General features: G+C 34.8%; 14 protein-coding genes across 14 annotated transcripts; 8 read left to right on the top strand and 6 right to left on the bottom strand. All coding sequences in view use genetic code 12, as the record gives it.

Moving 5' to 3' along the window:
* Positions 1–185: 185 nt before the first annotated feature.
* On the top strand, positions 186–2,738 carry SPAPADRAFT_139914 (magnesium transporter CorA family protein; the record flags this gene model as incomplete). Its single annotated transcript, XM_007376033.1, has 3 exons — positions 186–640; positions 737–2,157; positions 2,263–2,738. 3 exons carry the CDS (start codon positions 186–188, stop codon positions 2,736–2,738), a joined length of 2,352 nt encoding a protein of 783 aa, XP_007376095.1.
* An 84-nt stretch (positions 2,739–2,822) lies between these two features.
* SPAPADRAFT_51341 (uncharacterized protein) lies at positions 2,823–3,488 on the bottom strand (the record flags this gene model as incomplete). The annotated part of the gene is made up of 2 exons (XM_007376034.1): positions 2,823–3,157; positions 3,251–3,488. 2 exons carry the CDS (start codon positions 3,486–3,488, stop codon positions 2,823–2,825), a joined length of 573 nt encoding a protein of 190 aa, XP_007376096.1.
* Positions 3,489–5,234: 1,746 nt separating this feature from the next.
* Positions 5,235–7,172, top strand: SPAPADRAFT_51342 (uncharacterized protein; the record flags this gene model as incomplete). The annotated part of the gene is made up of 1 exon (XM_007376035.1): positions 5,235–7,172. One exon carries the CDS (start codon positions 5,235–5,237, stop codon positions 7,170–7,172), a length of 1,938 nt encoding a protein of 645 aa, XP_007376097.1.
* A 1,707-nt stretch (positions 7,173–8,879) lies between these two features.
* On the bottom strand, positions 8,880–9,623 carry SPAPADRAFT_56192 (response regulator; the record flags this gene model as incomplete). The annotated part of the gene is made up of 2 exons (XM_007376036.1): positions 8,880–9,430; positions 9,452–9,623. 2 exons carry the CDS (start codon positions 9,621–9,623, stop codon positions 8,880–8,882), a joined length of 723 nt encoding a protein of 240 aa, XP_007376098.1.
* Positions 9,624–12,167: 2,544 nt separating this feature from the next.
* SPAPADRAFT_67393 (response regulator) lies at positions 12,168–13,039 on the bottom strand (the record flags this gene model as incomplete). Its single annotated transcript, XM_007376037.1, has 1 exon — positions 12,168–13,039. One exon carries the CDS (start codon positions 12,994–12,996, stop codon positions 12,265–12,267), a length of 732 nt encoding a protein of 243 aa, XP_007376099.1.
* Positions 13,040–15,288: 2,249 nt separating this feature from the next.
* On the top strand, positions 15,289–15,633 carry SPAPADRAFT_61889 (uncharacterized protein; the record flags this gene model as incomplete). Its single annotated transcript, XM_007376038.1, has 1 exon — positions 15,289–15,633. A coding segment is annotated over one exon (345 nt), but the record flags the coding sequence as incomplete, so codon positions are not given.
* A 2,272-nt stretch (positions 15,634–17,905) lies between these two features.
* On the top strand, positions 17,906–18,887 carry SPAPADRAFT_61890 (uncharacterized protein; the record flags this gene model as incomplete). Its single annotated transcript, XM_007376039.1, has 1 exon — positions 17,906–18,887. The coding sequence occupies one exon, from the start codon at positions 18,330–18,332 to the stop codon at positions 18,780–18,782; it is 453 nt and encodes a 150-aa protein (XP_007376101.1).
* A 200-nt stretch (positions 18,888–19,087) lies between these two features.
* On the top strand, positions 19,088–20,492 carry SPAPADRAFT_61891 (uncharacterized protein; the record flags this gene model as incomplete). The annotated part of the gene is made up of 2 exons (XM_007376040.1): positions 19,088–19,183; positions 19,242–20,492. The coding sequence occupies 2 exons, from the start codon at positions 19,142–19,144 to the stop codon at positions 20,307–20,309; spliced, it is 1,110 nt and encodes a 369-aa protein (XP_007376102.1).
* Positions 20,493–20,522: 30 nt separating this feature from the next.
* On the top strand, positions 20,523–20,705 carry COX7 (cytochrome c oxidase subunit VII; the record flags this gene model as incomplete). Its single annotated transcript, XM_007376041.1, has 1 exon — positions 20,523–20,705. One exon carries the CDS (start codon positions 20,523–20,525, stop codon positions 20,703–20,705), a length of 183 nt encoding a protein of 60 aa, XP_007376103.1.
* Positions 20,706–20,843: 138 nt separating this feature from the next.
* SPAPADRAFT_51346 (uncharacterized protein) lies at positions 20,844–22,532 on the bottom strand (the record flags this gene model as incomplete). Its single annotated transcript, XM_007376042.1, has 1 exon — positions 20,844–22,532. The coding sequence occupies one exon, from the start codon at positions 22,530–22,532 to the stop codon at positions 20,844–20,846; it is 1,689 nt and encodes a 562-aa protein (XP_007376104.1).
* A 173-nt stretch (positions 22,533–22,705) lies between these two features.
* APL2 (Apl2p) lies at positions 22,706–27,310 on the top strand (the record flags this gene model as incomplete). The annotated part of the gene is made up of 4 exons (XM_007376043.1): positions 22,706–25,860; positions 25,923–26,027; positions 26,079–27,171; positions 27,228–27,310. The coding sequence occupies one exon, from the start codon at positions 22,731–22,733 to the stop codon at positions 24,930–24,932; it is 2,202 nt and encodes a 733-aa protein (XP_007376105.1).
* On the bottom strand, positions 24,946–25,650 carry MED7 (mediator complex subunit; the record flags this gene model as incomplete). Its single annotated transcript, XM_007376044.1, has 1 exon — positions 24,946–25,650. One exon carries the CDS (start codon positions 25,648–25,650, stop codon positions 24,946–24,948), a length of 705 nt encoding a protein of 234 aa, XP_007376106.1.
* On the top strand, positions 25,773–26,334 carry HRT1 (SCF ubiquitin ligase complex subunit; the record flags this gene model as incomplete). Its single annotated transcript, XM_007376045.1, has 3 exons — positions 25,773–25,860; positions 25,923–26,027; positions 26,079–26,334. The coding sequence occupies 3 exons, from the start codon at positions 25,833–25,835 to the stop codon at positions 26,297–26,299; spliced, it is 354 nt and encodes a 117-aa protein (XP_007376107.1).
* PHA2 (prephenate dehydratase) lies at positions 25,773–27,310 on the bottom strand (the record flags this gene model as incomplete). Its single annotated transcript, XM_007376046.1, has 4 exons — positions 25,773–25,860; positions 25,923–26,027; positions 26,079–27,174; positions 27,231–27,310. Coding segments are annotated over 2 exons (890 nt in total), but the record flags the coding sequence as incomplete, so codon positions are not given.
* Positions 27,311–27,386: the final 76 nt, after the last annotated feature.

The following is a 27,386-nucleotide window of genomic DNA, read 5'->3' on the forward strand; positions in this document are numbered from 1 at the left end:
CTATGTGATTCTATAGTTAGAGTTTCTAGTAGTTGGCCTCTTCACTTATATTAATCGTACCACCCCTTACTCAAGAAACCGACAAACGTAAGTAATACCACAAGGCTATGGCTAACTAAGGAACTTTTACACACATACACATATATACTTTACAACACAAGACACACAACACACTCACACACAAAATGTCTGACACTGAAAGTCTTCGTTCTAATACTCATCACATGCCCAAGACTGATGAAGTGTTAGACGACCATAGAAACCATTTACCTATTATCCACCCACAACAAGGCTCTAGCGACATCTACAAAGGGACCTCTGTTGCAATTACTGACTCAGAAGACGAAGAACCTGGTGTGACTATTGCACCACCACCAAAAAGAAGACCATCCAAAAAAATGCCACGCAGATCCAGTCAATCCCACGGTAACCCTCCCTCGTCCCTGCTGAAAAGCGCATATATGAACACCTTGCGTAAGGACTTTTACCTCAACGAAGAAGATTCTTCTCCTCCCATTTTAAAATCAACCCCAAGAAAGAAAACAAGAGCATATTCAAACTCTCAACAACAGCAACAGCAACAACAACAACAACAACAACAACAGCTACCACACCACTACCATGTTGATGAACCTTCTTCGTCATCTCCACCTCCAGGAATCTTGTATAAGCCAAAGAAACCACCTTTAGCCCATACTGACTCCCACGCTAAAGGTGCCCTGGATGCATTCGATAGTGATTTGGTGAGTCCCTTGACTAAATACAAAACTAATGATAGTGATGCCTCCTACACAAGAGGAGGAAGAAGACCAAGCAGATCATCCATTGACAGTGAAGCCGATTCTCATGCTTCAAGATCATCCCAGGAAACCGAAGAAGACGTCTGTTTCCCCATGCTGCGAGAACATATCAGAATCAATGGTATCGATTTCGATGAAATTGAAGAGTTTATCAAGGAAGAACGGGAATTGATTGCCCATCTGGTTATGGAACGCAATGAATCTAGAAATCATTCAATGGCTACCGGAAACGCAGCATCAATCGCACAACAACAATCATCAGCTGCATCTATGAAGTACACTCCCAAGAATATTTTGAAAAAGACACAAACTACATTAACTAAAATCAAATCTCATTGGGATCCCCTGTCTCTGTCATCTGACCCTGACCGTGAACTATACTACAATATCGATGAAAAAGATCATGGGTTTGATGATAGCTCTTCTCTGTCGGAACAAGTGCGTTTTGGTGGGGCAAGAATTACCGATGGCTCCACTAGTTCGTTGCCACAAAGATTTTCATTTTTCCATTCTGAATCCGATGAAACTGTCCATGCTGCTGATATCCCTAGTTTAGTAGCTCCAGGACAATCCGTGTGTGATTTATTCAGAAATGGGGAAGAAACTTGGTGGTTAGACTGTTCATGTCCCACTGATGCCGAAATGAAGATGCTTGCCAAGGCATTTGGAATCCATCCCTTGACTGCCGAAGATATCAGAATGCAAGAAACTAGAGAAAAAGTGGAATTATTCCGGAGTTATTACTTTGTTTGTTTCCATACATTTGAACCCGATAAGGAATCAGAAGACTATTTAGAACCAATCAATGTTTACTTGGTGGTTTTCCGAGAAGGTATATTAACATTCCATTTCTCGCCAATTAGTCATCCAGCTAGTGTGAGAAGAAGAGTGAGACAATTGCGTGATTATGTTGATGTTAGTGCTGATTGGTTGTGTTATGCCCTTATTGATGATATCACCGATGGTTTTGCACCAGTAATCACCGGCATTGAATACGAAGCGGATGCAATTGAAGATTTTGTGTTTGTAGCAAGAGACTCTGATTTCAGTAACATTTTACAAAGAATTGGTGAATCAAGAAGAAAAGTCATGACATTGATGAGATTATTATCTGGTAAAGCCGATGTTATTAAAATGTTTGCCAAGAGATGTCAAGACGAAGTACAACAAGCACAAGCTTCTTCCCAACCCCAATCGCAGGTATCACCTAATCAATCATTTTCAGGATATCCTGTGGGTTTCAACCAAGGTGGAACTGGTGGTGTTAGTTTTGGACCTGGTCCAACCCCTCTCACGCCCTCTCAACCAGCAAATACTGTCACACATACTTCCAGTGCTGGTCTCGGTAGTGGCAACAGTAATAACAATAGTGGTGTTAATATCGGTGCCGCCGCCGCCGCTGCTGCTGCTGCTACCAATACTAACAATATCAATAATGTTGCTGGTAATGCCCGTCCTAGAGCAGACATTGCTCTTTACTTGGGTGATATTCAAGATCACGTTGTCACCATGTTCCAAAACTTACTTTCATATGAAAAAATCTTTAGTAGATCCCATTCAAACTATCTTGCCCAATTGCAAGTCAAATCATTCAATGCCAATAATAAAATCACGGAAATGTTTTCTAAGGTGACATTAATTGGTACCATGTTGGTTCCATTAAACTTAATCACGGGTTTGTTCGGGATGAACGTATTGGTTCCAGGTCAAAATGCTGATAATTTAGGATGGTGGTTTGGGATCCTTGGGGTATTGATTGTGGTTATTCTTCTGCTGTTTGTATTTGCCAGATGGTGGATTGGGAAATTGAACTCAAAAATGGACGGTGGAGAAGGAGTTGTTCTTAGTGCAAGAAAATCAATAAAGAGCTTAGGATTGAGAAGAAATAGAGGTAAGGATGCCAGATCCATGGTTAGTTTTCCTAACAAATACGAATAGATGTGATAGATCTCTTTAGTTCAATTGTTTAATTTTCAAAAATGAACGATAATTTTTAATAGATTATATACTTGAAAGAGTTGACTACTTTGATTCATAAATTTCCTTAACGGAATCAATAATGGATTGCTCAAGAGAAATAAAATCAAATCCAAGAATCTTGTTTGTTTTCGAACTATTATATTTGTGGACATTCTTCTTTAACTCTTTATCCTTGGATAAATCACCTTTAGGAACTCTAGATTCCGGAAAGTTTTCATTGATAATATGAGCAATACCATCATACGTATATGGTTCACTAATCAACAACAATCTTTGACCAATAGCTTCCTCCTTTTCAAAAGCCACTATGTGAGCCTTAGCAGTATCTCTAACATCAATAAATAAATTAGCTTCCTCGGGGATCTCATCCAGAGGGGCTAATTGAGCAAGAGAATTAACCATTTAACATCTAAATAAAGTCAACGAAGCAAGCTTGGAATTGTATTGGTAATTAAACAACAGGAACTTACGAATCAACTCGGTGATTGGATTATTCGATAGATCTAGATAGGTGAGATTAAGCGAAAGGATCCAGTCATTTAAGCTTGAGATGGCATTTTCTTTCATCACTATCCTGTACAACTTGACAAGGTGGTGCAAATCAACATATAATAAGATGTCTTGAATTTGATTCTGATTCGGTGTCAAGTGCTTAAGTGATGTTGGAAGTTTGAAATATTGTAAATCATGAAGCCCACACTTAGTCATGGTTAACACTTTCAAGTTCTCACCGTACCCAAACCTAAGTTTTTCTTGATAATATATCCATAGATTGTCTGATATTTCCAAACATGTTAAACTCTGAGGAAATTTTACTTAAATTCTCAAGGTGGGTGATTTTATTACCACTGATATTTAGCGATAACAACATAGTGGGACGCCTGATTGTTTCATCGATATATTTTAAGGCATCATCGACCAAGCAATTTTCGTTGATGTTTATTTAGTATATATTCATTTGTCTCTTTTCCATAATCGATTTAACGATTTACATAATCGACATAAACAAATGTGAGGATAATAAACTACTATGGTTTCTACTTCATTGCTAGGTGTTCAAAATTCAGTTAAACTCTTCAGAAGCCTATTTATTCTATCAAAATTTTTCAATCTCACATACTATAAAACGATCACAGTTGGCTCTTCGGGACATCAAAATCGTGGATGATACATACACGATCTTAGACCCAGGCGAATCAAGTTTTGACAAGGGAACAAGAGAAACTCCCATCTAATCATTCCTATTGCCAATATTAACCCAAATTTCAGTCTTTTAACTTGGAAAAGTGATCTCGTGAAGGATGGGATGATGTATTTACTTTGGATTATTACTCAAGTGCTTTCATATCAGCCACACATTCGTTCATGAGAGGATCAAGTCGGTCAAACTGTCCAAGAATAACAAACTGTTGAAGCCAGATTATGCGAACTTACATCCCTCCAATACAACACGTATTTCATTATATTCACAACCTTTATTATGATGTTTGCTCAAAACTGCTCTAACATTATTGAAATCGGTTTCAACGTACTCAAAAAACCACTGCTTTGGACGTTAAATCAGGAAAATCATCCATAAAATAAAACATTTCAGCTAATCCAACAACTTTGATATGTTGTACTTAATAAAAGTAAACCTACCTTGGTCCTGTACTAAGGGGTAGTTACGAAATGAAAGTTACGAGAATAATAATTACGAGTAAGCAAACGAATTTTATTATTGAGGAAATGCATATTAAACGTATGCTGGTACTTAAATGTAAGAAAATCAAAGATGAAAGCAATGATGTTATTTGGGAGTTTTTGGAAGTTGGTTAATAAGGTGCAAGGAAGCTTTCTATTGTCTCGCTATGAGCAAATCCGGCAACAATATAAGTCGCTATTTCTCAGAAAATAATAATGTATTAGACTTATATATTGATCTAATCCAAAATTAACTTTATTCATCAATTATCTATGTTTTCTATATAACTTTCTACATGTCCTTTAATATTAACTAGATTGATATGTACTTGATGAGAACCCAAAATCAATACTTTCCAGAATCACTGCGAGGATCTGTCCAATTATCAAAACCCGCGTAAAAAAATTTTGTACAGGAATATCTCGAACCATTATAACCAATATACTATTTTACCAATTCTCTCACTTGAATGCAACATGATACTACGAAATCTCAAACCACTACGAAGTTCTATACTATATAAACGATTCACCATCTATTATGCACTCACACGCCAACAATTTTCAACCGTTGGGCATCTCCATACCACCGCTGCAGCCAATTGGATTGGAACAAAAAGCATTGCAGAAATTGGCCGTCCTGACAAACTTAAGGGAAGAAAATATTCCTATAATGACTGGCTTCAAACTGATCCTCTAACACAAGAGATTGTACAGTTGTGTTCCCAGAGTGAGTTGGCTAAAATCTTACAAATAATGGAAGTTGACAAAATGACCCCTGAATTAGTGGAGTATATTATTTACACAACAATGAAAGATTCTGAAAGGTTACCGAAGACTGATAATTATGATGAAGATGAACTAGACCATCCTTACTTTTTAGCCAAAAGGCTGCTTGATTTGCAAGTTCCTTATTACAGGTTCTTGTATGAGAAAATCCCATTATTGCATGAACTAGTTAAAACAGTTCCTATACCAAAATTAAACACAGATGGATCACTATTGCATTACTACATTTGGCTTTCATATCATATGAATGATTTGAATGTCTTGGAACAATTGTTTGAGAAACATTTAACTAACCTTGACATCATCTCAATTAACTATATTCTAAAGGGATTCATTATGAATTATCAAGTTGAGTTTGCAAAGTCCTTAGTTCATAAGCTTATAGTTACTTCAACCACAGTTCTTCCAAATCTGCTATTTCATTCAATTGTCCTAAATCTAAGAAAAGCTGATTGTTTGTTGGAAAACTTGAATTATGTTCTCCTTCTTTGGTCTAATTCCCCAACTTGTGAACCAATTGCTCCTAAAACTTTATATTTCTTACTTCGTGAATTCTATGAATATGGATCTGCACCTGAAATAAGAGATCTTAAACGACTCGTAAAGAAATCAGGACATGCCAAGTATCATTTAATAACTTCAATCATGCTCCAACAAGAAATTAAACAACGACAACCATATAACTTTAAGAAACATCTCACACAAGATGATTTTAATTTAATTGAGAGATTATGTCCTACTTCTAGTCATAAAGACATAGATGAGTATTATTACAGTTGGATGAGATTTATGGTAAATTATTCCAATATGAATCTGATTCAATTCATATTGAAGCAGTTATCAAGAAACTCGATACCTTTTACTACGAAATACTTTGACTCAATTCTTCAATATTATGCGAATGGCAGAGAATTTGTTCCAATGATTCAATTCATTGAATCGTCAATGGAAACAGTTTGCTATGATTTGAAATATGTGGAGCATATATTCCGGGCATTTGTAGGATGTTACAATTATCAAGCACACAATTTTGCTACACATTTGGATCATTGGATACAAAGCAAGTATAGCAATAATTTATTTCCTGATTGGCAGTTGATTAAGCTGAAGTCACAATCGACCCCCTATTATCTTCGTCATAATTTGAATCGTATAAAGTATGATTCAAAAGAGTGGGAAACATTCAAAAAGGGAGATAATAGAAGTGAAATTGAGAATCAGATTGATTTCCGTGTGAAAGACGGATTTGAAGAAGTCTACCAACGTGGGGTTAGACCAGATTTCAACTTAATCCTTCAAACTTTCCAATTCACTCCACTGTTAAACTATCGATTAGTTTTACGTGATCTCCTTTCTAAATCTCAACTATTAAACGAAAGAAATTCAAGAACTCTCGAAATTTTATCATTGCAGCATCCTTCGCTTACCAAAGAGAATTTGCTTAATTATTTTGATGCAAATAAAGACCGATTAACTTCCCACCAAAAAATCATGTTTGCAAGGATGTTAATAAACCATCATCTCTGTTCAGAAGCTCGATTTCTCTTCTCAACCATTGAGGACGATGACTTGAACGATCTTTCCAGAATGACAATATTGAATTTCGATATTCGTGGTTTAATCATTGAAAAGGACTATAACGGCATCATTGACAGACTAAATGAATTCCCAATTGACAAAATCAGTTTATCGCCCTATATAGTTCGTCAAATGATGTATCTTGAAAAAAGAATAACTGGAAAAGTAAAGAAGAAGGAAATAGATAATGAATTGCTTGTCGAAGCAGAAGTGTGCTTAAAGAGGATTAGAGGGTTTATTGGTGATTTGTCGGTTAGATTAAGGAAGGATGAAGAAGATATCCCGAAAATAATAGATAAGACATTCAAGATTTTGACCAAATGGATGTCTCATGGTAAATAGTAGTTTTAATTATTTAATTTCTTATCTTGTACAAAGCATCATTATATATAACGACAATATAAAACATGTATGACTGCAAGCTTGTCCACGTGAAGGTTGCGGAACTGTTTTCAAAAACTGTTCTCAGAAACTCATCAGCAGATAATTCATACATGTCCTGGTTAAGAAGTTTTATTGTTCAACCTATGATTTAACACTAATATTCAAGCTGTATTACCTTTTGACTTGCTATCATATTAATTTATAAAAGGTGTAACTGCTACTACAGGCTTTGCAATTTTAAGTTTTGTCTCCATAAATTTGACGGATAAAATCAGGCGATCTTTTGCGCTTAAGCAGCCTAAACAGACTAATAGTAAGCAACACATTATCGAAATGGCAAATTATGCCCATTAACATTTCTTGACAATAGCAAAACAAGAATGTGTTGTTTCCTTTCCTAATTTAATCTGTAAAAAAAAAAATAAACATGCAGAAGATCGTATGTTAAATTCAAATCTTAACCATCGCTTCATTTCCTTTTTGTGTTTGATTGAATGCATGTTTATGTACTCATATATGGATGACGTAATTTGAACCCTGTAATTTTTGACATCGTATACAAAGATATTTAGAAACTAAATACGTTGCGCTAAGTTATTTTAGCTATTATCCTAAATTTAAAGCAAGTAATTGCATAATCATAGTTGTTTGGTTGCGACACCATTTATTAATAATATTTACATGTATAATGAGCGCAAAAGTTTTAGGATACTTGTTTTATTGATCAATCTAATCGAATGATCATTATGTAAGGAACAGACGCCTCGTTCACTTACAATTCCAAATAAATGGTGGAGCTTGATGAATCAAACTGGCTTATTTGGTTTTCCTGAATTTGCTATTGCATGAGCCTACATATTTCAACACCAGCAGAAAGTGGCATGTTACAAACAAAGGCTTCCCCAGTTAACTTTTTCAACAATAGACACGCATCACTATTATTCAAAATAATTTAAATACCAAAATCAAGGATCATACCACATAAGTATTCTTTGTGCTTCTAGGTAGATAATAATATGATCTTTCCAAAATAGTTTACACTTGCTAATAGGTTGTACTAATGTTATATTCTAGACTATTTAGGTAATAAATTACCTGAAAAGCTGAGGTTATTTGTCACACGACGGTATTTATTATGTCGTCAAAATTCATCTCTAACTCAACCTTACTATTGATTACTCGTCAAAATGTGGCTGCAGCCGTGTAATAAACAACGCCAAGAACCGGTAGTAGAGTTGTTAACTGAATGTAGCTCTTGGTTCCCTTTTACCAATAAAAAAGAAAAACCTCTAAACTCGTTAAAACAAGCGAATTATCCGAAATACATCCGGAATGGTCTCGAAAATCTTGGTATCATGACGTAGGGTTTGTTTTCTTGGCCAGATGAAGCAATTATTTAAAGTATTTTTTTTTTTGCAGTTATTTTATAGAACCGTTTTTTTTTTCTTAGATCGAACTTAAAAAATATATGCAAGGGGGAAACTTTTTCTACGAATACAAAATGGAGATTGAGTAGGAAAATTAGCTTGGTAGTGGTTCAATTAAGAATAATGGCAAAATAAATAAAGTAATTACATCAAGGTAAACCTCTGGATCCAATAAATATGTAATTAAAAGTGTTACTTCTTAGCTATTAACTCTGTAGATTGACACGAAAGGTACTCTTCAGGAAAACCGGCCATATTTTCTCTGACGGATAATTTCGTCAACAACTCTAGCTATATGATTTAAATCTGCATTCATTGGTTTCTTAAAAGTGTAATCAATACCACACTGCTTATATCTCTGTATATCTCTAGTTGTTGTCAAAGTTGTTACTGCTATCACGCCCCATTGATTAAATTTTTCATTGCACCTCATGTATTGGGCCAACTCAATGCCATCCACCTCTGGCATCTCTATATCAAGAAATACAACATCAAATGTATTTCTATCTAGCAATTGTTTCACTTTGGTAGAATCCTGAATCTGATTAATCTCTGCATATGGAAATATCTTCAAGAGCTGGCGACTCAAGATTTGCAAGTTAACAATGTTATCATCAACCACAAGAAACCTATAGGGACTGAATTGTGGAATCACTACATTTTCCTCAGAAGGAAAGTAAGAGTTTATTACGGGTGGGGGAAACAAGTCTTCTGGAGTTATAGGTGAGTAGGTAGAATGTGAAGTGATGTACTGATAATCATAATTGTATGGTTGTGGAGTTGTATAATCTTCTAGCTCAGAGTCACTACTTTCATCAGACTTCTCAGATGTTATTTCGATTGATAGCTTGTGGTCTATATTAAAAGAAGCTCGCTTGGGTATTGAATTATTGTGATTTATGGGCTGTGTTGAAGATGAAATTGGGGTATCACTTGATATTAGGATCTTCTGGAAAGGGTTGAAGTATTCTGCTCCGAACATTGCGATGGAAATTATGATTGAAAATATGTTGTTGCAAAATTATTGATTGTATATTATTGAATGAGCGAAAGTATGTAAATTTCAATCGATTTTTCTACATCTAAATAAATAGCGCATTTATAGAATTCATTCCTGTATTTATATGACTACTTTCATACTAATTCTTGACCATTATGACTTTTTCTGCTCTTGAGCAAAATAATATTGATTTATTTTCCAAGGAAATGCAGGAATAAAATAAACGGAGTTGTTCCAAACAAGAAATTTTTTTTATTTTCTGTTGCGAAGAACGCTACCTTGCATTTAAAAAAGTTTCAATTTTGTGTTTCCAAGGCCGCCTTACTTTGAATAAGGGAAATAGGCAATATGACTACTAGATAATATTATCAAAGGCGATCAGATTGTCATGGTTATTATTATTATTATCATTATTGGGATATGTGACGATGCTGTAAAGTCTAACAGAACTAGCAAAATAAGTCAAGCACTAGGACCACAGAAAATGAACAAATAAATGCAAGTCTCAGTACGTCACAAAGGGGGCTTTTATTGCCCGGATGTCCAGCGGAACTGGAACAATCCGAGCGGCAAGTGTCCTGACAGCATATTGTTTTGAGAGATTATTGGATTGGTCTTGGCCATTTTGAAGGAGGAAAAATGTAATAATTTGTTTCTGGATGTAGTTCACTATGAGAGTTAGCTTCCTTTGAAATTGGTCTATTCTGAAAATGTTGAGGCATATCGGTAGTCCCGAGATGTGTAATCTGATTTCCAAGTGGTACTTCACTTGATTGATAGAATACACATGGCATATATCCACAGTGAATCAAAATAGAAATAACATTTTGATGATCTTAGGATTTGTAATTTCTGGTTCTCGAATATGATTACCCAGGGAACGAAATCATGTGTGAACCTTTAAAACAAAAGGATGAGGAGGAGGAGAGGATGATGATACCACTTATTCAGCCAATTGATATTCAAATTTTTATTCGATCTCCTAGTCATTGATTTATGGTTCATTGGTGGGCTTACTGATTTGCAGTCTTACAAATTCGAGTTAGTGTTGGTATTTGTAGAAACGTATCTACTGTCTTGTCGTGCTATGATCCATCACTAACACACGTATGTGATTATTTGAGAGAACAGATTATTCAACTTTGATATAACCTCTGCAATTAATAGTTGGTAAAATAGAATCAATATTACCATAAAATCAGAAGTCGCATTGAGGTATTGGATGCTTAACTTGTTTTGAATTAATCAAAGAAACTGTATTGGAAAGTAATTTCCATTATATGAAACTATCTTTCTCTTAGTTGTAATAAAGTGAATGGAGGAATTTCCAAGAGCGCGCATTATTGGTTACCGCAAAATTGCAAGAATTATTCATGACCATCCCAGTTTCAATTTTGGTTAACATAAATACCTTTTCTTTTTCTGGCCTGCTGGCTCCTGGACTGATTTTTACAGTCGATTTCTTTGTCTGGTCTTGAAACAATATCTTATTCTTGCTCCCGGGTAAATCATACTCCGGAATATTGGGAAATTCTATGGAAGATTGGTATTTTGATTCAATTTTTATTCAGAAACTTCCACAACAAATATGAATGGTCCTGTATAGGTTACCTTTAAAGATATAAGGTGAAAAAGAAATCATTTTCAAGAATATTAAGCATCTAACTTAGTATTGCTGATGGTTTTCTTGAATATTGCTACTAAAATATTGCCGTATGAGAATTATCAATAATCTTTTTTGAAATCTCATAGAGCTTGTTGTTAAGTCTGTTCGGTAAAATCAGTTAATTATTTAACGCAATCGGTTGGAATTTTAGCATAACCGTTTTTGAATCTGATTATCCACTGATTTATCAATTGGGAGACTAGAAGAAATTCTCAGTTCTTTCGATAAGATATTATTTTGTGTTTATAATATTCCTATTGTTTTGTGTTTAAATCATACCAAAATGGCTATCTATTGACTAGGAATGACAGTAGATCTGCATCATTGAGCTATTTTTGTTACAAAAATACTGAAATAATACCCGACTCCAGCTTCCTTTCCTAAAATAAAACGTGCGTCACAAAAAGCAAGCGATTCATTAGATTAATCATGCGATCCGGGCTTAAAAATCGGTATAATGACGTATATGTATGGAAAAATTCGGAGAAACTACATCTGTTCTTCTGCTTGGCAAATTTTAAGAGACCTAAGTAGTCATTTATTTTTTTATTATCGTTTCTTTTAAATTAGAATTTGCGAGAATTTTATTGTCTAAAATTCCTTGCAGCAAAAAAAAATAAAATAAAATAAAATAAAATAAATAGCACAAAGAGTATTTTCCCAGACCAAAACTTTTATGCAATAAACGGAGGAGGCTGCAACGTGCATTAATGTACAGAAAATCAGTAATTTGCAGCACCCAAGACATAGATCTCATATGTCACTTTATTTGCATGAAATTTATCTTTTTTTTTGGACAAGCTAAATATGTTGTCTTTAAACTTGCTACATAGCTTCAAAATCTTACGCTAACATTGTAATAAGTATTTGTTTCTTTATATTAATCCTATTGATTTTTAAACAACTCTATTTACTCTAAAACAATTTCTAAAGCTTATAAGAAAGAGTAAAAGAAAACTAAGAGAAAAGACCAAACTTTCTTTGACGGATAATCTCATCAATAATTCTAGCTATCTCACTTAAATCTGCCTTCATTGGTTTTTCAAAAGTAAAATCAATACCACAGTTCTTATAAGTGTTTAAATCTCTTACTGAAGTCAATGTTGTCACAGCAATTACTCCCCACTGGTCAAACCTCTCACTACATCTCATGTGTTGAGCCAACTCAATCCCATTCACTTCTGGCATCTCTATGTCGAGAAACACAAGATCGAATGATTTTGTGTCTAATATGGGTTTAACTTTGGTCGAATCTTGGAGCTTGGTGACTTCAGCATATGGAAAGATCTTCAAGAGTTGGCGACACAAGATTTTCAAATTAATAATGTTATCATCAACAACGAGAAATTTGTAAGGGGTGAATTGGGGGACAACCACATCTGTAGGAAAGTATGGATCCACTATGGGTGAAGAAAAAGCATCATAGTTTGTTAAAGGTAAATAACTTGTTCGTGGAGTATATGGGCAATATTCCTTATCAAATGGATCAATATTTGTATCATCTCCTGATTCGAAATCACTACCATTCTCAATATTCTCTGGCAAGGATACATCAATTGGTAAGTTCTTTTTAATAGTGAAGTAATCCGTTATGGTCTTAGAAAGAATGGGAGGGTTAGGAGAAAGTTGACCATTATTGGAAGTTGATTTGATTTTGTTGAAGGGGTTATAGTAATCAGTAGCGAACATTTCAATGAAAATATAGGTTGGAATTTGCAACTGGTAAATATGTAATAGTAGAAAAATTCTTGATAGGGTTGAAGGAATTCAATCCTATATTTATATAATCGGACTCGTTTGGTTTTCTAACGGTTGATTTCTTTCTTTTACAAAATAATATTACCCCCTATCTACACAATAACAGAAAATCTATAGAAAATATTTGCTAAAGGCGGATCTGGACTAATGCAAGTTAATAGATTATTTGCGCTTTCATGGAACTTTTAAAAAAAAAGATTTAATAAATATGCAGAATATTTTTTAAAGAGTTTGAAAATATTATTTTTTGGACTTTTTAGATTACAAAATATTATTTTTACGCCAAAGAACTATAACTTGTATACTGCTTTCAATGGTTTTTAAAACTTGCTTTGCTTTTCAAGGAGTCTACCTAGTTTATAAGAATTAAATAAAAGCGTTGTTAAATTACATCATCGGTATAATCATACGATTCTTGTTGTCCTGCGGCTAGAAGTTATAAAAAGAACTGTAGATTGATAGGGAAGAGAAAGGGTGCAAAAGGCGTTAACAAAACGCCGAGCATGCAAGGTATAGGAATTATTCAAAAAAAGGAAAAAAGATTTAAAAGAAATTCTAATAGTATAGTGAAAGAGTCAAAAACCATGGTCCATCAACGTATAGTTAAGCACTACTCAGCAATATTGAATTTTTAGAAGATTTTAGACCGAGTCCATAGGCCGATGTAGATAAATATATGTCTGTGGGGATTTTTTCAATGCAAGAGTCTATTAACAATATAATCTTGATGTTTTAGAAGCGTTTAAGTGTTTTGGAAAAAGTTAAAAGGTAAGGATAAATCTGGAGTGAGATAGACAATGCTTTCTTTTCGGTGGAAAGTAGAAATTTACGCTTCCATTAGATAGATAACAAGCAAAGTAAATTCTTTCATTTTCGTGTAAGCCATGTTTTGAAAGCGTACTCTTTGGTTCCTTGAAATATCTTCCTCTCGGTTTTCTAAGCAGTACATCAAAGCTGTAATAACTATTGTAGTTAGTTATTGGATCGGAATCTAGTATTAATTCTTTTGTTTTTCAATATATCACAGATAATTAGTGAGATTTTTGCTAGAAATTTGAGCAATGTCACTTAAAGGGATTTTGCAAGGATATAATTTGTAGTATTCCTTCATTATTTTACCAAAAACATTTGAGGGTATATTTTGCCAATAAAATGATATTTCCAACTTGGAAAGTTGAATTTCACTTCATTTCACACACAAATTCTTGAAAGCATCTCAAGTAAAATAGCAAGCAAGTATAAATATCGATATTAACACGGGTGTGAATATCCGTATCACGTGAAATAAATTTAGTGTCAAAAAAGATGCCTTTTTTATGAAATATAAATTGGAGGGTTGGCCGAGTGGTCTAAGGCGGTAGACTTAAGATCTACTGGACAGTGTCCGCGCGAGTTCGAACCTCGCATCCTTCATTATTTTTTTTATACACTCTCTTATTAAGAGTGAAAGCCTCTTTAAGTGATTAATTAAGATTTCTGAAGAATCTTAACTATGACAGGCATTATTTTAATGGCAGGGTGAATTAAAGTTTAAAGATTCTTTTCGCATGCATGAAGTTGCATGATTCGCGAAACTAGATTCGCGAAACTAGATTCGCGAAACTAGATTCTTAACTCGAAATCCTTTTTAGGAACCTATTGAAATTAATCGAATTTCCAGCAACAGCTTTTAGTCTTGGAGTTACTTGATTAGATCTAACGCTGATAGTGGTTTAATTATATTTAATTTGTGATGCTAGTGATATTGTGCGGCTGATTTCTGTTGATAATTGGTAGCATTTCACATCTGAAATCCCCTCCGCATCAAACTTTTTGGCATTTCAAACGACAATAACTGTTTGAACTTAGAATTGCTGAAAACAATTCCACTTTGAGTTTCCATTATGCCTGTACTGTTGCGGGAATGGTTTCATAAACACAAACTAAAGGCTTTCAAAACAAAACAGATTAAAAGAATCGGTAGTATAGATCAGAATGTGAGCTTAGTATGTTGCCACAAATAACCAACATTACCGTTTAAATACTAACAAACGCCTTTAGGAAGACAAACTGGAAAATGTTCTTTTATCCAAGATTGCTAATAACATCGAATGTTCTATTTGTTCAGAAATTGTGATTTCCCCAGTGACAACTTCTTGTGGACATACCTATTGTTATCTTTGTTTGACAGAATGGTTTCAACACAGAATACTTTGTCCTATGTGCAACTCAAAAATATATACCATGCCGGTTTTAAATATTCAAATGAATGATCTTTCTAATCATATGATAGATTTACTTGCCAGGTCCAGTGCAGATAAAGAAGAAGCATCCTGTCTTGTTAAACGAAGAAATGAACTGCAGAAGAAATATCAAAAAGATCTACTGCATAATCAACTTTTTGGGGGTCAATTATATTCATTAAATGAAAAGCTCACGTTTGCATACAAATTAGACCAGTTAGATAAATGGAAGCATGGCCGGGTGTTACTCTTACCCAACCCAGCTAATATCCGGGATAATGATGATAATCCCAGAGGTGCTGTGGTTGAAGCTATAGATGTTGAGAAAAAATGGGGCCATTTGATGGTATTTTTGAAGTGGATTGTGATGGCATTTGCGTTGTTCATGTGGTATACCTTAGTGATACGTTTTCCCGGGGAAGTTTTCATTATTCGGTTCATACTAGGTGCTATTCACGTTCTTTTTGACAAAATCAAAATTGCTATTTGAATGGGAATATAATTTGGTACTTGTAGTACCGTGATAGTTTCTGTAAGATCTATATATATATATAGTATTTATTGGTTATTTTTGAATCTAGTACAATATTGTAGTCAGGTCTTTATAGTGAACTTTGTCAAAAATAGAGACTTGTTAAACATTACTTCTACAGACTTTCCACGATGAATGGTTAGATTCATTCCATTAATATAACTACATTCAGTTGATCTTCCTGTTTCCTTTGGCTCCAGTTTCTAAAAAAATTGATATGCTGCGTCCATAATATCAACGTTAAGTATTGTTGCGAAAATAAAGTCAAGTCCAACATACCAGCCTACCACGATGACTAAAACAAAGAAAGCACCAAATTGTCATAAATTAGCATGTATAATATTGTACAATTATACTAAGCGATTATACTAACCTATTTTTAGGATAAAAAGCTCAGTGAAGACATCCTTGAAGATGTATTAGAGTGCCCCATCTGTGTTGAATTTATGATCATCCCCATGACAACCGGATGTGGTCACACTTATTGTTATAGTTGTATTTATCAATGGTTAAAATGTAATAAAGAATGTCCCCTTTGTCGCAAGTACATAGATGATGAGCCAACATTAGACCCTGAACTTCGAGAACTGTCTCTGGAAATTTTTGAATTGTTATTGGATATAAATGCTAACAATGAAGAAGAGACTGATTATCTCATAGAAAGAAGAGACAAGCATACTATGGTTTATGAAACTGATATTTTCAATTGCCAACTATTTGGCTATTTGTTTGACCCTAGTGCTGAATTTAGTAAATCCCCTTCTCCAGAGCTCCTGGTTTTTAATGACTCGGACCAAGCAAGTTTATAATAATTGCATATAGAAGGTTTAATCTATTTCTTTGTAGACAGTTAGATATCTGCATCAATATGACTGTAATGTGTATAGAGAATTAAAAGGCAAAAAAAAAGGCTTTACTCTTTAAGATGGACTTAGATCACAGATTATAGCTCCTTACAAGGCCATTACTCAAACACAAAGAGGTAGAGGCATTGTGATATGTGTAGTAATAACAAGTAAGCTCTAGACTATGCCGATATGTATATTGTGATTGCAGTTTCGTGGTAAATACTCACATGAGCACAAACCTACAGTGAATTTAAGTTTCTCTATGGTCGAATGGGTACATTTCACATATCAAGATGTTTATTTGCTACTAGTTTCCAAATGGAAAAAGCTGTAACGATGCATATTCTTTAATTGGACTCAGTCTAGCTGGTTGTTGAAAATGACATCTCCCAGTTGATGCAAGTTATTTATAGTACTTCCTTTACCCTACACAAATATATCTTCAGATAGGATTCAACGAAATGTATTCTTGTTATGAATCTAACCTTGAAAAACTGTTGTTTCCTTGATTTGCATGTTTTTATTTGCAAAGTTTCACATGTAAAAAGCGGCATAAATCATAGCAGATTTTTAAGTTTTTAACAGTCCCATAAAATTAACTAGACTCTCTATTCCAAAGAAGTAATTATATGAAACGCCAACCAAAGAATGAGTACCAACAGGGACGAATGGCTTAAAACTTTCTTAAGTAAGTTCTTTTTCACGCCAGTTAGTAAACATAAACTTAAGGAGGAATGATGAAAAAAAAAGAGAAATTATATTTAAACTCGACTCCTTGTTTAATACAGCTTTCATGGATTATTTTAGACAAAGAAAATGGGGAGATTTTAAGATTATATCCTTCTTTATTGGTTCGGAATACAAGGAGGACTAACACTGTAGTGAATAGAGTAAAGTAGATACTCTTAAGTAGTAACGCATGAAGACATAAATCTGGAAAGCTTCTATTCAAACCAAACATAAACCTTGAAGCTTACTCGATAACAAATTAATAGATAACTTAATACCATGGGAAATATTAGGAGATCCACACCAAGTTAGTTCAACTGTATGCCTCACCTTCTGCGCTTTGGTTTCCAAACTAATGCTTCACTTGAAAGCATCATTGTTAAATATCATTATCACTTCAACATCGCCTGGCAACTCATACTACACCTCTATTAGAATTAGACTAGTTCACTGGAAGATTTTTTAATATTTAGTTTGAAAATATCCCAGATTAAACGCGAAAACAATTCAGGTGTCTTCATTAGTGCTGTCAAGCAACCAGATAAACCACACCTACAATCCGGCTCCCTATTCTACAACATCTTGATCTTAACCGTGCTATAATAACACTTGTCATCATCAACACCAGAATACACTGAATGGGGAAATCAACTGATATCAAGTACTAATTTACCTTAGACTTGTACAGAAAATATCAAGTTATCTCCACATCCGCTAAAATCTAAAATGAATCAATCTTAAACTTTATTTGCATATGGTAGCATCGGGCATTAATAACCAGTTCAAGAGATTTAAACTAAGTTTAAACTTCCACCATAGTATTGATAATGAGGGGAAGTATTGCTATAAATAATAAGCTCATTTAAGGGGAGCAGTGGGGGGAGACTGATTCTTTTCAAGGAACTTATTCTCTCTTGTCAGCAGGAAAGCGCAATGGTCACCCGTGAAAAAGTAATGAGTATAATCATTCCCAGAAAGCTGATTCAAACCACTGACATTAAGCAAGTCCCCAGCGATTTGTTGGCTAAAGTGGTTGATCTAGAATGTCCTATATGTACGGAAATTATGATTGTTCCAGTTACTACCAAATGTCGTCATTCTTTCTGTTATCGATGCATGTACAGATGGTGTAAACTTCACCGGAGTTGTCCAACTTGCCGGTATAGTATCAAACGCCAACCTCAATTAAATGTTGCAATCAAGGATGTTGTTAGATTGGCAGTTGACTCGTTAGTTGAGACTAACTGTCGAGAATATAACAGTGCTGAACTTATTAAACTTAGAAATCATATGCTTGATGAATATAATAGTGATGTTGCCAATGGACAACTTTATGGGAATTTGTTTGAAAGACGACAATTTTTCAAGAGTCACTACTATGGATGAATGATATCCTTTTTTTGCTTATCCTACTGCACGTGTTCTTCTGTTATAGGATATTTTATTCTCTCATATGCATGTTTATACCACCTTACAATTGATTACCTCAATGTTTATATCCCACAAGTGTTTACTCGTAGTAAATGCAACAGTTTAGTACCTGCTTCTTGAAGTAGTCTAGTCAAATCATAAGATCAAGTTACCCGGAATAAATGACCGGGTTTTTTTTTCTGAAGCACGTGATTTGGATTTTTCTCTGTTTGGAAAAGCATAGAGAGGAGGAGGAGAGCACAAGTTTGAAACATAACTACCAGAGTTTTAACAACACTTGATATAATATAGTCACATTAGAAATAGTTAGAATCATGCTGCATAAGCTAGAAGACAGCAAAGTGTGGAATGAATTAGTATGTTAAGTTGTGATGTTTCCAGTGTATTAGTAGATGTACTAACAAAAAAGTTTAGGACCATTCGCTTACAAGCCATTTGCTTGCAAAAATCAACAATATCATGGAATGTCCTATATGTTCTGAAGTCATGATAATACCGGTAACGGCCGAATGTGGTCACTCGTTTTGTTATGGATGTATACACCAATGGTTTGAAACCAAATTGAATTGTCCTACCTGTCGAACAGACATTGAACATAAACCAGTGTTGAATATTCACCTTAAGGAGATATCGAAAGGTGTGGTTGATTTATTAATAGAGACCACAACTGATGAAAAGGAAAAATCACATTTGGTTAAGCTTCGTGACGAACTGACCAAGAATTATGAAACTGATAAAACAGGCAAACAACTATTTGGAAACTTGTTTAAAGGTACGACAATGTTGATAGATAACAGTGACGGAGTACCGAGATGTGGGAACTGTCATTGGGAAGCTCATGGAAATGTATGCATGCATTGTGGTACTCGATTTAGAAACGCCCGTAATTTAGTGGATGGAGATTTGGATGGGGATGACGAGGATGAAGATAGATTCGAGGATGTTAATAGTGATAATGACTATGATCTTGATGATAGTTTTATTGATGGAAGGAATATAGGTGAAATTTTTCGAGATGTGATCGAAGATTACGATAGTGAATTAGATTTGGATTACGAATCAGGAGAACCTTACCAACTTGATGCTAATGATAACTGGCATGGATTTGAAAGTGCCAGTGAAACTGGAAGTTTTGAATTAAGTGGAGTTGACGAAGATGATTTGGATTCGTCGGTGATTGATGCCTTGGATGAATTCCACCATGGAGATAGTGATAGCAATATAGAAGGAAGTCTTGGAGATGGCAGTGATAGCCACAGAGGATTCTACAGCGATAGAGAAGACGACCACAATGGAAATAGTGGATACGGTGGTGATGATGATGATGATGGTAATAATAATTTTGACGATGATGTTGAACACCATTTTGATGGTGGTAATCATGGATTCGATGATGATGATGCAAATGAAGGATACGATGAAAACGAGAGCTATGGTGAGGATAGCTACGGAGGGGATAGTGGATACGAAGATAACTGGTAAAGTAGTTATGTATAACTGTAGTTGGTTGGTTGGTTGGTTGCTAAATACCAATCACGTGAGCAAAATCACGCGATGTGTTTTTTTCTGCTTCCAACCAATTAAATTAATACTGAATTTCAATCGTAACACAACAGGAAAGAAAAAAAACTAGAGCTAAAATATAATTGCATCAAACAGTTTAGTAGAACATCTTCCAATTGAAACTACACAACGATGGATCCACAAAGAATTATCAACTTACAAAGAAGTTACCAATCTTCTAAGCTTCCTTTATACTTGAGAGGAAAGTACGCCAAACCTATGGTCTACTCCTTCATTGGTTTATTCGCCGTTACCACTGTTCACTCTTTATACTACACTGGTAGAGCCGTCGCTGGATTACACGTTGATGATTGAAGAACTAATACAAGAATAATATTACTGTGATTGACTCACATACATCATACTACATCTTTCGATTGGGCTGTATACTTTTTTCTATGTTTTAGGTCTAGTTGATTAAATATATATTACATTTTATTATGCATTTGAAAGTTATATGCTTTGTAAAAGGATGTAAACTTTACCGGATATGGCCGCTGTAGGTTGAAACTGGGTCAACCATGTCTTGAGTTTTGACCTGTTTATTGTGAGCTGGCTTGAGTATTTTATTTGTAGATGCGATAGTACAATCGCGTTATATCCTATTATATAGGATTTTATCTCGTTATTGTGTTGATTATCTAATGCTTCTAGTTGTGCCATATTGTTGGCTATAATGGGTACATCCACCTCAATTAAGTCCCATTCAACCAAGTTCATTAATAATCCCAATAGAAGTAGACATAGTGATAAAGACTCGGGGTTTGCATCTCGATAAGTTCTATCAAGAAACCCGAATATTATATGTGTCCACTTGGAGTCATATATTTCTTGGACCACCTTCTTTTCGTAGTTGGTAGTTAATACAATGAAAACCCTGATTATCCTAGAATCAAATTCGGTATTCTTATCCTGGTCAAGTCGGAGGAAAGACTCTTCAAACAATGGCGTTAATTTCTCAACATCTAATCCTATTAGCTTTGAATCTTGAAAATAAACCTCGAGTATTTCTAGTAAGTCGGTGTTATTTCGCTGGCTTGATTCAAGTAGTTCTAAAATGGCAAGAATGACTGGCCAATTAACCAAGTTCTGTTTCTGGATTTCTCTTAGGAAGCCGATATCAAAGCATGGTTCAAGATATGGTTTAGCTAGGTTTTGGTTAACTCTCAGAAATTTAGTGATTTCTATAACAGTTGACAATCCAAGTATAACTTTATCCAAAACCAGTTCAAGTTGTGCAAGGACTTCCTTGTGGTTGGTACAAACTCTATAACATACTGAAGATACCAATTTTACCACAATATCATCACTCCATCGAATCTCTTTAACTGCAAGTACTACTTTATTCAAATCAGATTGTGATATCTTTCCTTGAACCAATACCAACAATTCAAGTAGTGAACTGACTAGAACTGAGCGAGTACCAGACAACCCATCAAGAATATAATATAAGGTATTCATACCATTACTACTACTTCTCAAATCATTGACATTTAGGATTGCTTCACAATTGTCAAAATCATGGCGCGAACTGATTTCATTAGTTAATTCTTGTTTAACATGGAGCTCTACATTGTCATCAAGGAGATAAGTTCGATCACTAGCGTACGTCTTTTGTTTAGGCTGTGGTTTTGGAACTATTCGTTTTGGTTCTGGTTGTGTTGGTGTTGTTTCTTTACATATTGAATCAAAGTCGATTTCAAAGGATACTTCGTTTGTTTCGGTTTCTGATTCTTCACTAGCTGAGGATTGTTCGTTTGCAAGGATAATAACTGGTTGCTCTTCTATAGAATTGAATAGATCATCCCAAGCATTGGATCGTATGATTTTGTTTGGTTTACTTTTCTTGGTTGTAGATCTCGGAACAGACTTAGGTTTCCTCTTGACTTTAGATTTCTCCTTTGGTACTTTCTTCTCTTCTTTAGGAGGGTCTGCAATATTCAATAACGTCTGAGTCAAATTCTTCACGCTTGTATCTTTCTCAAGTGTGGTTCTAACACTGATAAACTTCTTGGGTGACTTGTTGAATGACTCACTAGGGCTAGGAATTTCATCATTGCTAAATAAGTCATCACTAAAGGAAGTAGAACTGGTTGATAGCCTTACGCGTTTATTCCTTTTCCTATTCCCATATGTAGCCATTTTGAGCGTTACCTCTGAAGTTGAATGAATCTTTGTGGTTGTAAAAGACGTGTGTTTATGTGTTTGGAAAATGATAAGGGGAAAATAAGTCATGTGATCATTATCACATGACACGCCATTTTGTTTTTAACAACAAACAAAAATTCAACGAAAATATTACACCGTCTTTAATCAGTGGATAATTATAGACAGACCAAGATGAGCAACACATTGAATGCCAATCTCAATAAGGTCAATTCGATTCTTGAACGGAAACTCCGTAGTTTCCTCCTGGGTCCTAAAAAGGGGGAAACATTTGAATTAAGAAATGGATTGGTATCCCAATATAAGCATGAGCGTAAAGACTCCATACAACGAGTAATTCAAGCCATGACTTTAGGTAAAGATGTCTCCAGTTTGTTTCCGGACGTGTTGAAGAATATCGCCACTTATGATTTACAACAAAAGAAATTGGTTTATTTATACTTGATGAATTACGCCAAGACCCATCCGGAATTGTGTATATTGGCCGTCAATACATTTGTTCAAGATACCGAAGATCCCAATCCATTGATTCGTGCCTTGGCTATTAGAACTATGGGTTGTATTAGAGTGGATAAGATGGTTGATTATATGGAAATTCCCTTGCAGAGAACTTTAAAGGATGAGAATCCATACGTGAGAAAGACTGCTGCCGTGTGTGTTGCCAAATTGTTTGATTTGAATCCTCAGATTTGTATTGAGTTTGGATTTTTAGAGCAATTACAAGAATTGATTAAAGATTCCAACCCAATGGTTGTTGTCAATGCCTTGAATGCATTGTATGAAATCAAAGATATGAATACGGATGAAAACTTGGTTGTTTTTGAAATCAATCATGAAATTATTCAAAATTTGGTATTATGTCTCAATGAATGTACTGAATGGGGTAGAATCACCATTTTAACCACCTTAAATGATTATACTACATCAGATGTAGAGCAAGTCAATCATATTATAGAAAGAGTTATTCCTCAATTACAACATGTTAACCCTTCCGTGGTTTTGAGCTCAATCAAGGTTATCTTGCATCATTTGGAAATTATTCCTAGTCAACAACAACGTGATGGTATTTTAAAGAAGTTGCTGGCTCCTCTAGTGTCATTGGTGAATTCTTCAAGCATCCCCGAAGCTCAATATGTTGGATTGAAGAACATTCGAATTATCTTGGAGAAATATCCCCAAATATTGTCCAAGGAATTAAGAATCTTCTTTTTGAAGTATTCCGATCCATTATACCTTAAATTGGAAAAGCTTGAAATTATGATTAGATTGGCTAATGAAAGTAACAGTACTATCTTACTCAGTGAATTAAAGGAGTATGCTATGGAATTCGAACCAAGCTTAGTTTCAAAAGCTATAAAATCAATTGGATCTGTGGCTATCCAATTAAGTAATTGTGTTGTTAAATCAGTTACATTGTTAAATGAGATTATTGAACAAAGAGGAGGAGATTTAATCATAAATGAGTCAATTATTGTCTTGACTAACATTTTACGAAGATACCCTAGAAAGAACGATTTCATTACATTGATTATTCCCATTATTTCCAATCATATTGAAGAATTGGACAGAAATGATTCATTATCCAGTTATATCTACTTATTGGGTGAGTATCCAAAGTATTTCTCCAATTTGCATGACAAGTTAACAAAGTTAGTAGAACAGTTCTTGTCATTTGATCCAATTTTGCAATTAAACACATTAACTACAATTGTCAAGATTAACTTACAATCTACCGGAACACAATTTTCTAGTTTATTGCAACAAGTTTTGGAAATGTCTACCAAAGAATGTGAAAATGCCGATGTTAGAGATAAGGCATATATATATTGGAGATTATTATCATCTTCATCATCAGTTGAAGTTCAAAAAAGAATTGTATTAAGTAAGATTCCAGCCATCAAGACCACCATTTCATCATTCAATCCAATTATTTTAGAAACTTTAATGAGTGAATTATCCACCTTATCTTCAGTATACCACAAACCAGCAAAGACATTTATAGATGCAAGCGCATATTCAAGAACACCAAAGACTAATGAGAAGTTAGAAGATTTGAAAACTAAAGCCAAGAAAGAAATCATTAACAATGTCAAGAATGAAAACTTGCTTGATTTCGATGATGATGGTAATGAGAATGGTGTCGGTAGTGAGGAAGGTGTCAACAGTTTACTTGATGAATTGAACGATTTGTTTATGGCTCAACCTCCTCCAACACAATCGGAAGCTCCACAACAAGGGCAATCACAAACCAATGATATTTTAAGCTTGTTTAATACCATTCCAACAACCACACCTGGAAAGCCAAGTTTTACGGGTTCTAGTACAACTACAAACACCGGTAGTACAGTCAATAATGATCTCTTGGATCTTTTCTAAATATAAATACAAATTATATATCCAGTAATAACTTTTCGATTATTTCCGATTTCAATTTCCGGATTTGTTCATCGTTTTTATTGTTTCGTTTAAAGTGTTCTTCCTTCAGATTTATTTCAAATTCCGTCAATTTCTTAATTTTGGTCTTGACTTCTTCCGAAACTTTTTCAATTGTGTCGATTTCTTGTCGTTTCAAGTCGATTTGTTTACGTAGCAACATAATTAAACTCTCTCTAGTTTGGTGTGGTCTATAAGTATTTAGTAAATGATTGATATTAATCAAAATCAAAGAAATATCCTTAACCTTACTCTCATAATTGGTAGGATCGATTGACATTATTCCAATCAACTCCAAGAAGTTGAGCAATAGTGAATCCATTAACTTATGCAATTCTTTTATTTTCGTTTCTGAAGTAATTGACTCGTCATTTTCAGCTGGGTAAAGTTGTCGCCAATTTGTAGATTTAAGACTGGGAAGTTTATCTTCAAACGACCAGATGTTCCCATAACCTCTGTAGTGAGAACCCGATGGCGGTGCTGGTGGCACAAGGAATCGTAATTCACCTGGTGGGACTTCGACTGTATTTTCACTTGGTTCTGACTTGCGTTGTTGTTCCCATTGTGCTAGCTTTGCTAGATTTTCATTAGTAAAGAATTTGACATATGGCGGTGGAGGGGGATACAATGAAGATATTAGATCTTCATTGGTATTAGACATTATGCTGCTAAAGTCACCTTGGTAGCCTTTGTTTGCTATTTTCGTTGTACATCCACAGGGGAAAAATATTTGATTTCAAATCATATCAAAATTTACAACCAAGAAACTCCACACCTTTTTATTATTGTTTCCACTATACTCTTCATTATAACGTCAGTACACTTAGTAATAGATTTATTGAAATGGCTGACGATCGTATGGATATAGATGGTAAGTTTACCTCATTATACACACTGATTTTAAAAAAAAACACACATACTAACAAATGACAGAAGTAGCACAGGAGCTGGCTGAATCCACGCCTCCTGCCACCAAATCATCATCCAAGCAAAAGTTTGAAGTTAAGAAGTGGACCGCTGTTGCATTTTGGTCATGGGGTAAGTATAATTCACCTTGATTACAATGAGCTTTGTACTAACGTATTCTAGACATGCAAATTGAAAATTGTGCAATTTGTAGAAATCACTTAATGGAGCCTTGTATTGAATGTCAACCAAACACCATTGCCAATGGCAGTGAAGAATGTATTGCTGCTTGGGGTGTGTGTAACCATGCGTTCCATTTACATTGTATTAAGAGATGGCTAAAAACTAGAAATGCTTGTCCTTTAGATAACCAAGAATGGACATATCAAAAATTTGGTACCTAGTCCTATTTGTATATTAATATACATAATGTCTACTTATAATATCTCCAACTTCTCTTGAAACTTCCTAATACCACCAATTCTAAACAGTTTGGTTTGATTTGCTCTAGACTAGTGTTGACTCCATCCTGTAGATCACCAATCATTTCTACGAAGAACACGTACTGCCAGGGTTTGACGTGAGAGGGACGCGAATTGATTGAAATCAAGTTGACTCCATTGGATTTGAATCGTACTAATACGTCACATAATGCCCCTGGGTTCTCTGAATTGTTCAAAGTGAACATAACTGAAGTGACTATATCTTCTTCTTCTTCTTCTTCTTCTTCATTTGTTCCGTGCTGAAGAGGCTTATTGTATCCCAACACCAAGAATCTGGTGGTATTACTGACATTATCCTCAATGCTTTCATACATTATCGGTAACTCATACAAGTCCGCACTCATTTTCGAGCTTATGGCTGCTGAAGTTCCATCACTTCCCTCACTCTTGACAATTTCTGCTGCTTTGGAAGTAGATCCAACATCAATCTTAACCACATCCGCCTTAACTTTTTCCAGTAAGAACTTACTAACTTGAGTCCATACTTGAGGGTGGGAATATATGGTCTTGATCAGGCCTATGTCCTTAGCATAAGTAAGGAAATTATGATGAATGCTAACAAATTGTTCGGCAACAACTTTGAATTCCGGTTCAGTGGTGTTGATAAACCAATCTCGCAACAAATCATATGTAAATACAACCTGTCCATTAGTAGAGTTCTCGAATGGTACCACAGCATAATCCACTTGTTTGGAATCTATGCATTTGAAACAATCGCTGATGGCCTTTTGAGGAAGGATAGTTACATCATTACCAAATTGTTGTATCACGGCCTGATGAGTGTTAGTAAAAACAAAAACAAAAGTGATTTGGAAGAAGTAGTACATACCTGATGGGTATAGGTTCCTTCGGGACCTAAGAATGCTACCTTGATAGTCATATGGAGTGGCCTTTTGGTACTACCTTAGTGATGAGTCAACAAACAAAAATCATAGACTGATTTTTCAATCAGATCTAACGGATATGCTCGCCCGATACCGGCAGCGAT

This window comes from Spathaspora passalidarum, assembly GCF_000223485.1.
Source record: "Spathaspora passalidarum NRRL Y-27907 unplaced genomic scaffold SPAPAscaffold_5, whole genome shotgun sequence".
Taxonomy (NCBI): Eukaryota; Fungi; Ascomycota; class Pichiomycetes; order Serinales; family Debaryomycetaceae; genus Spathaspora; species Spathaspora passalidarum.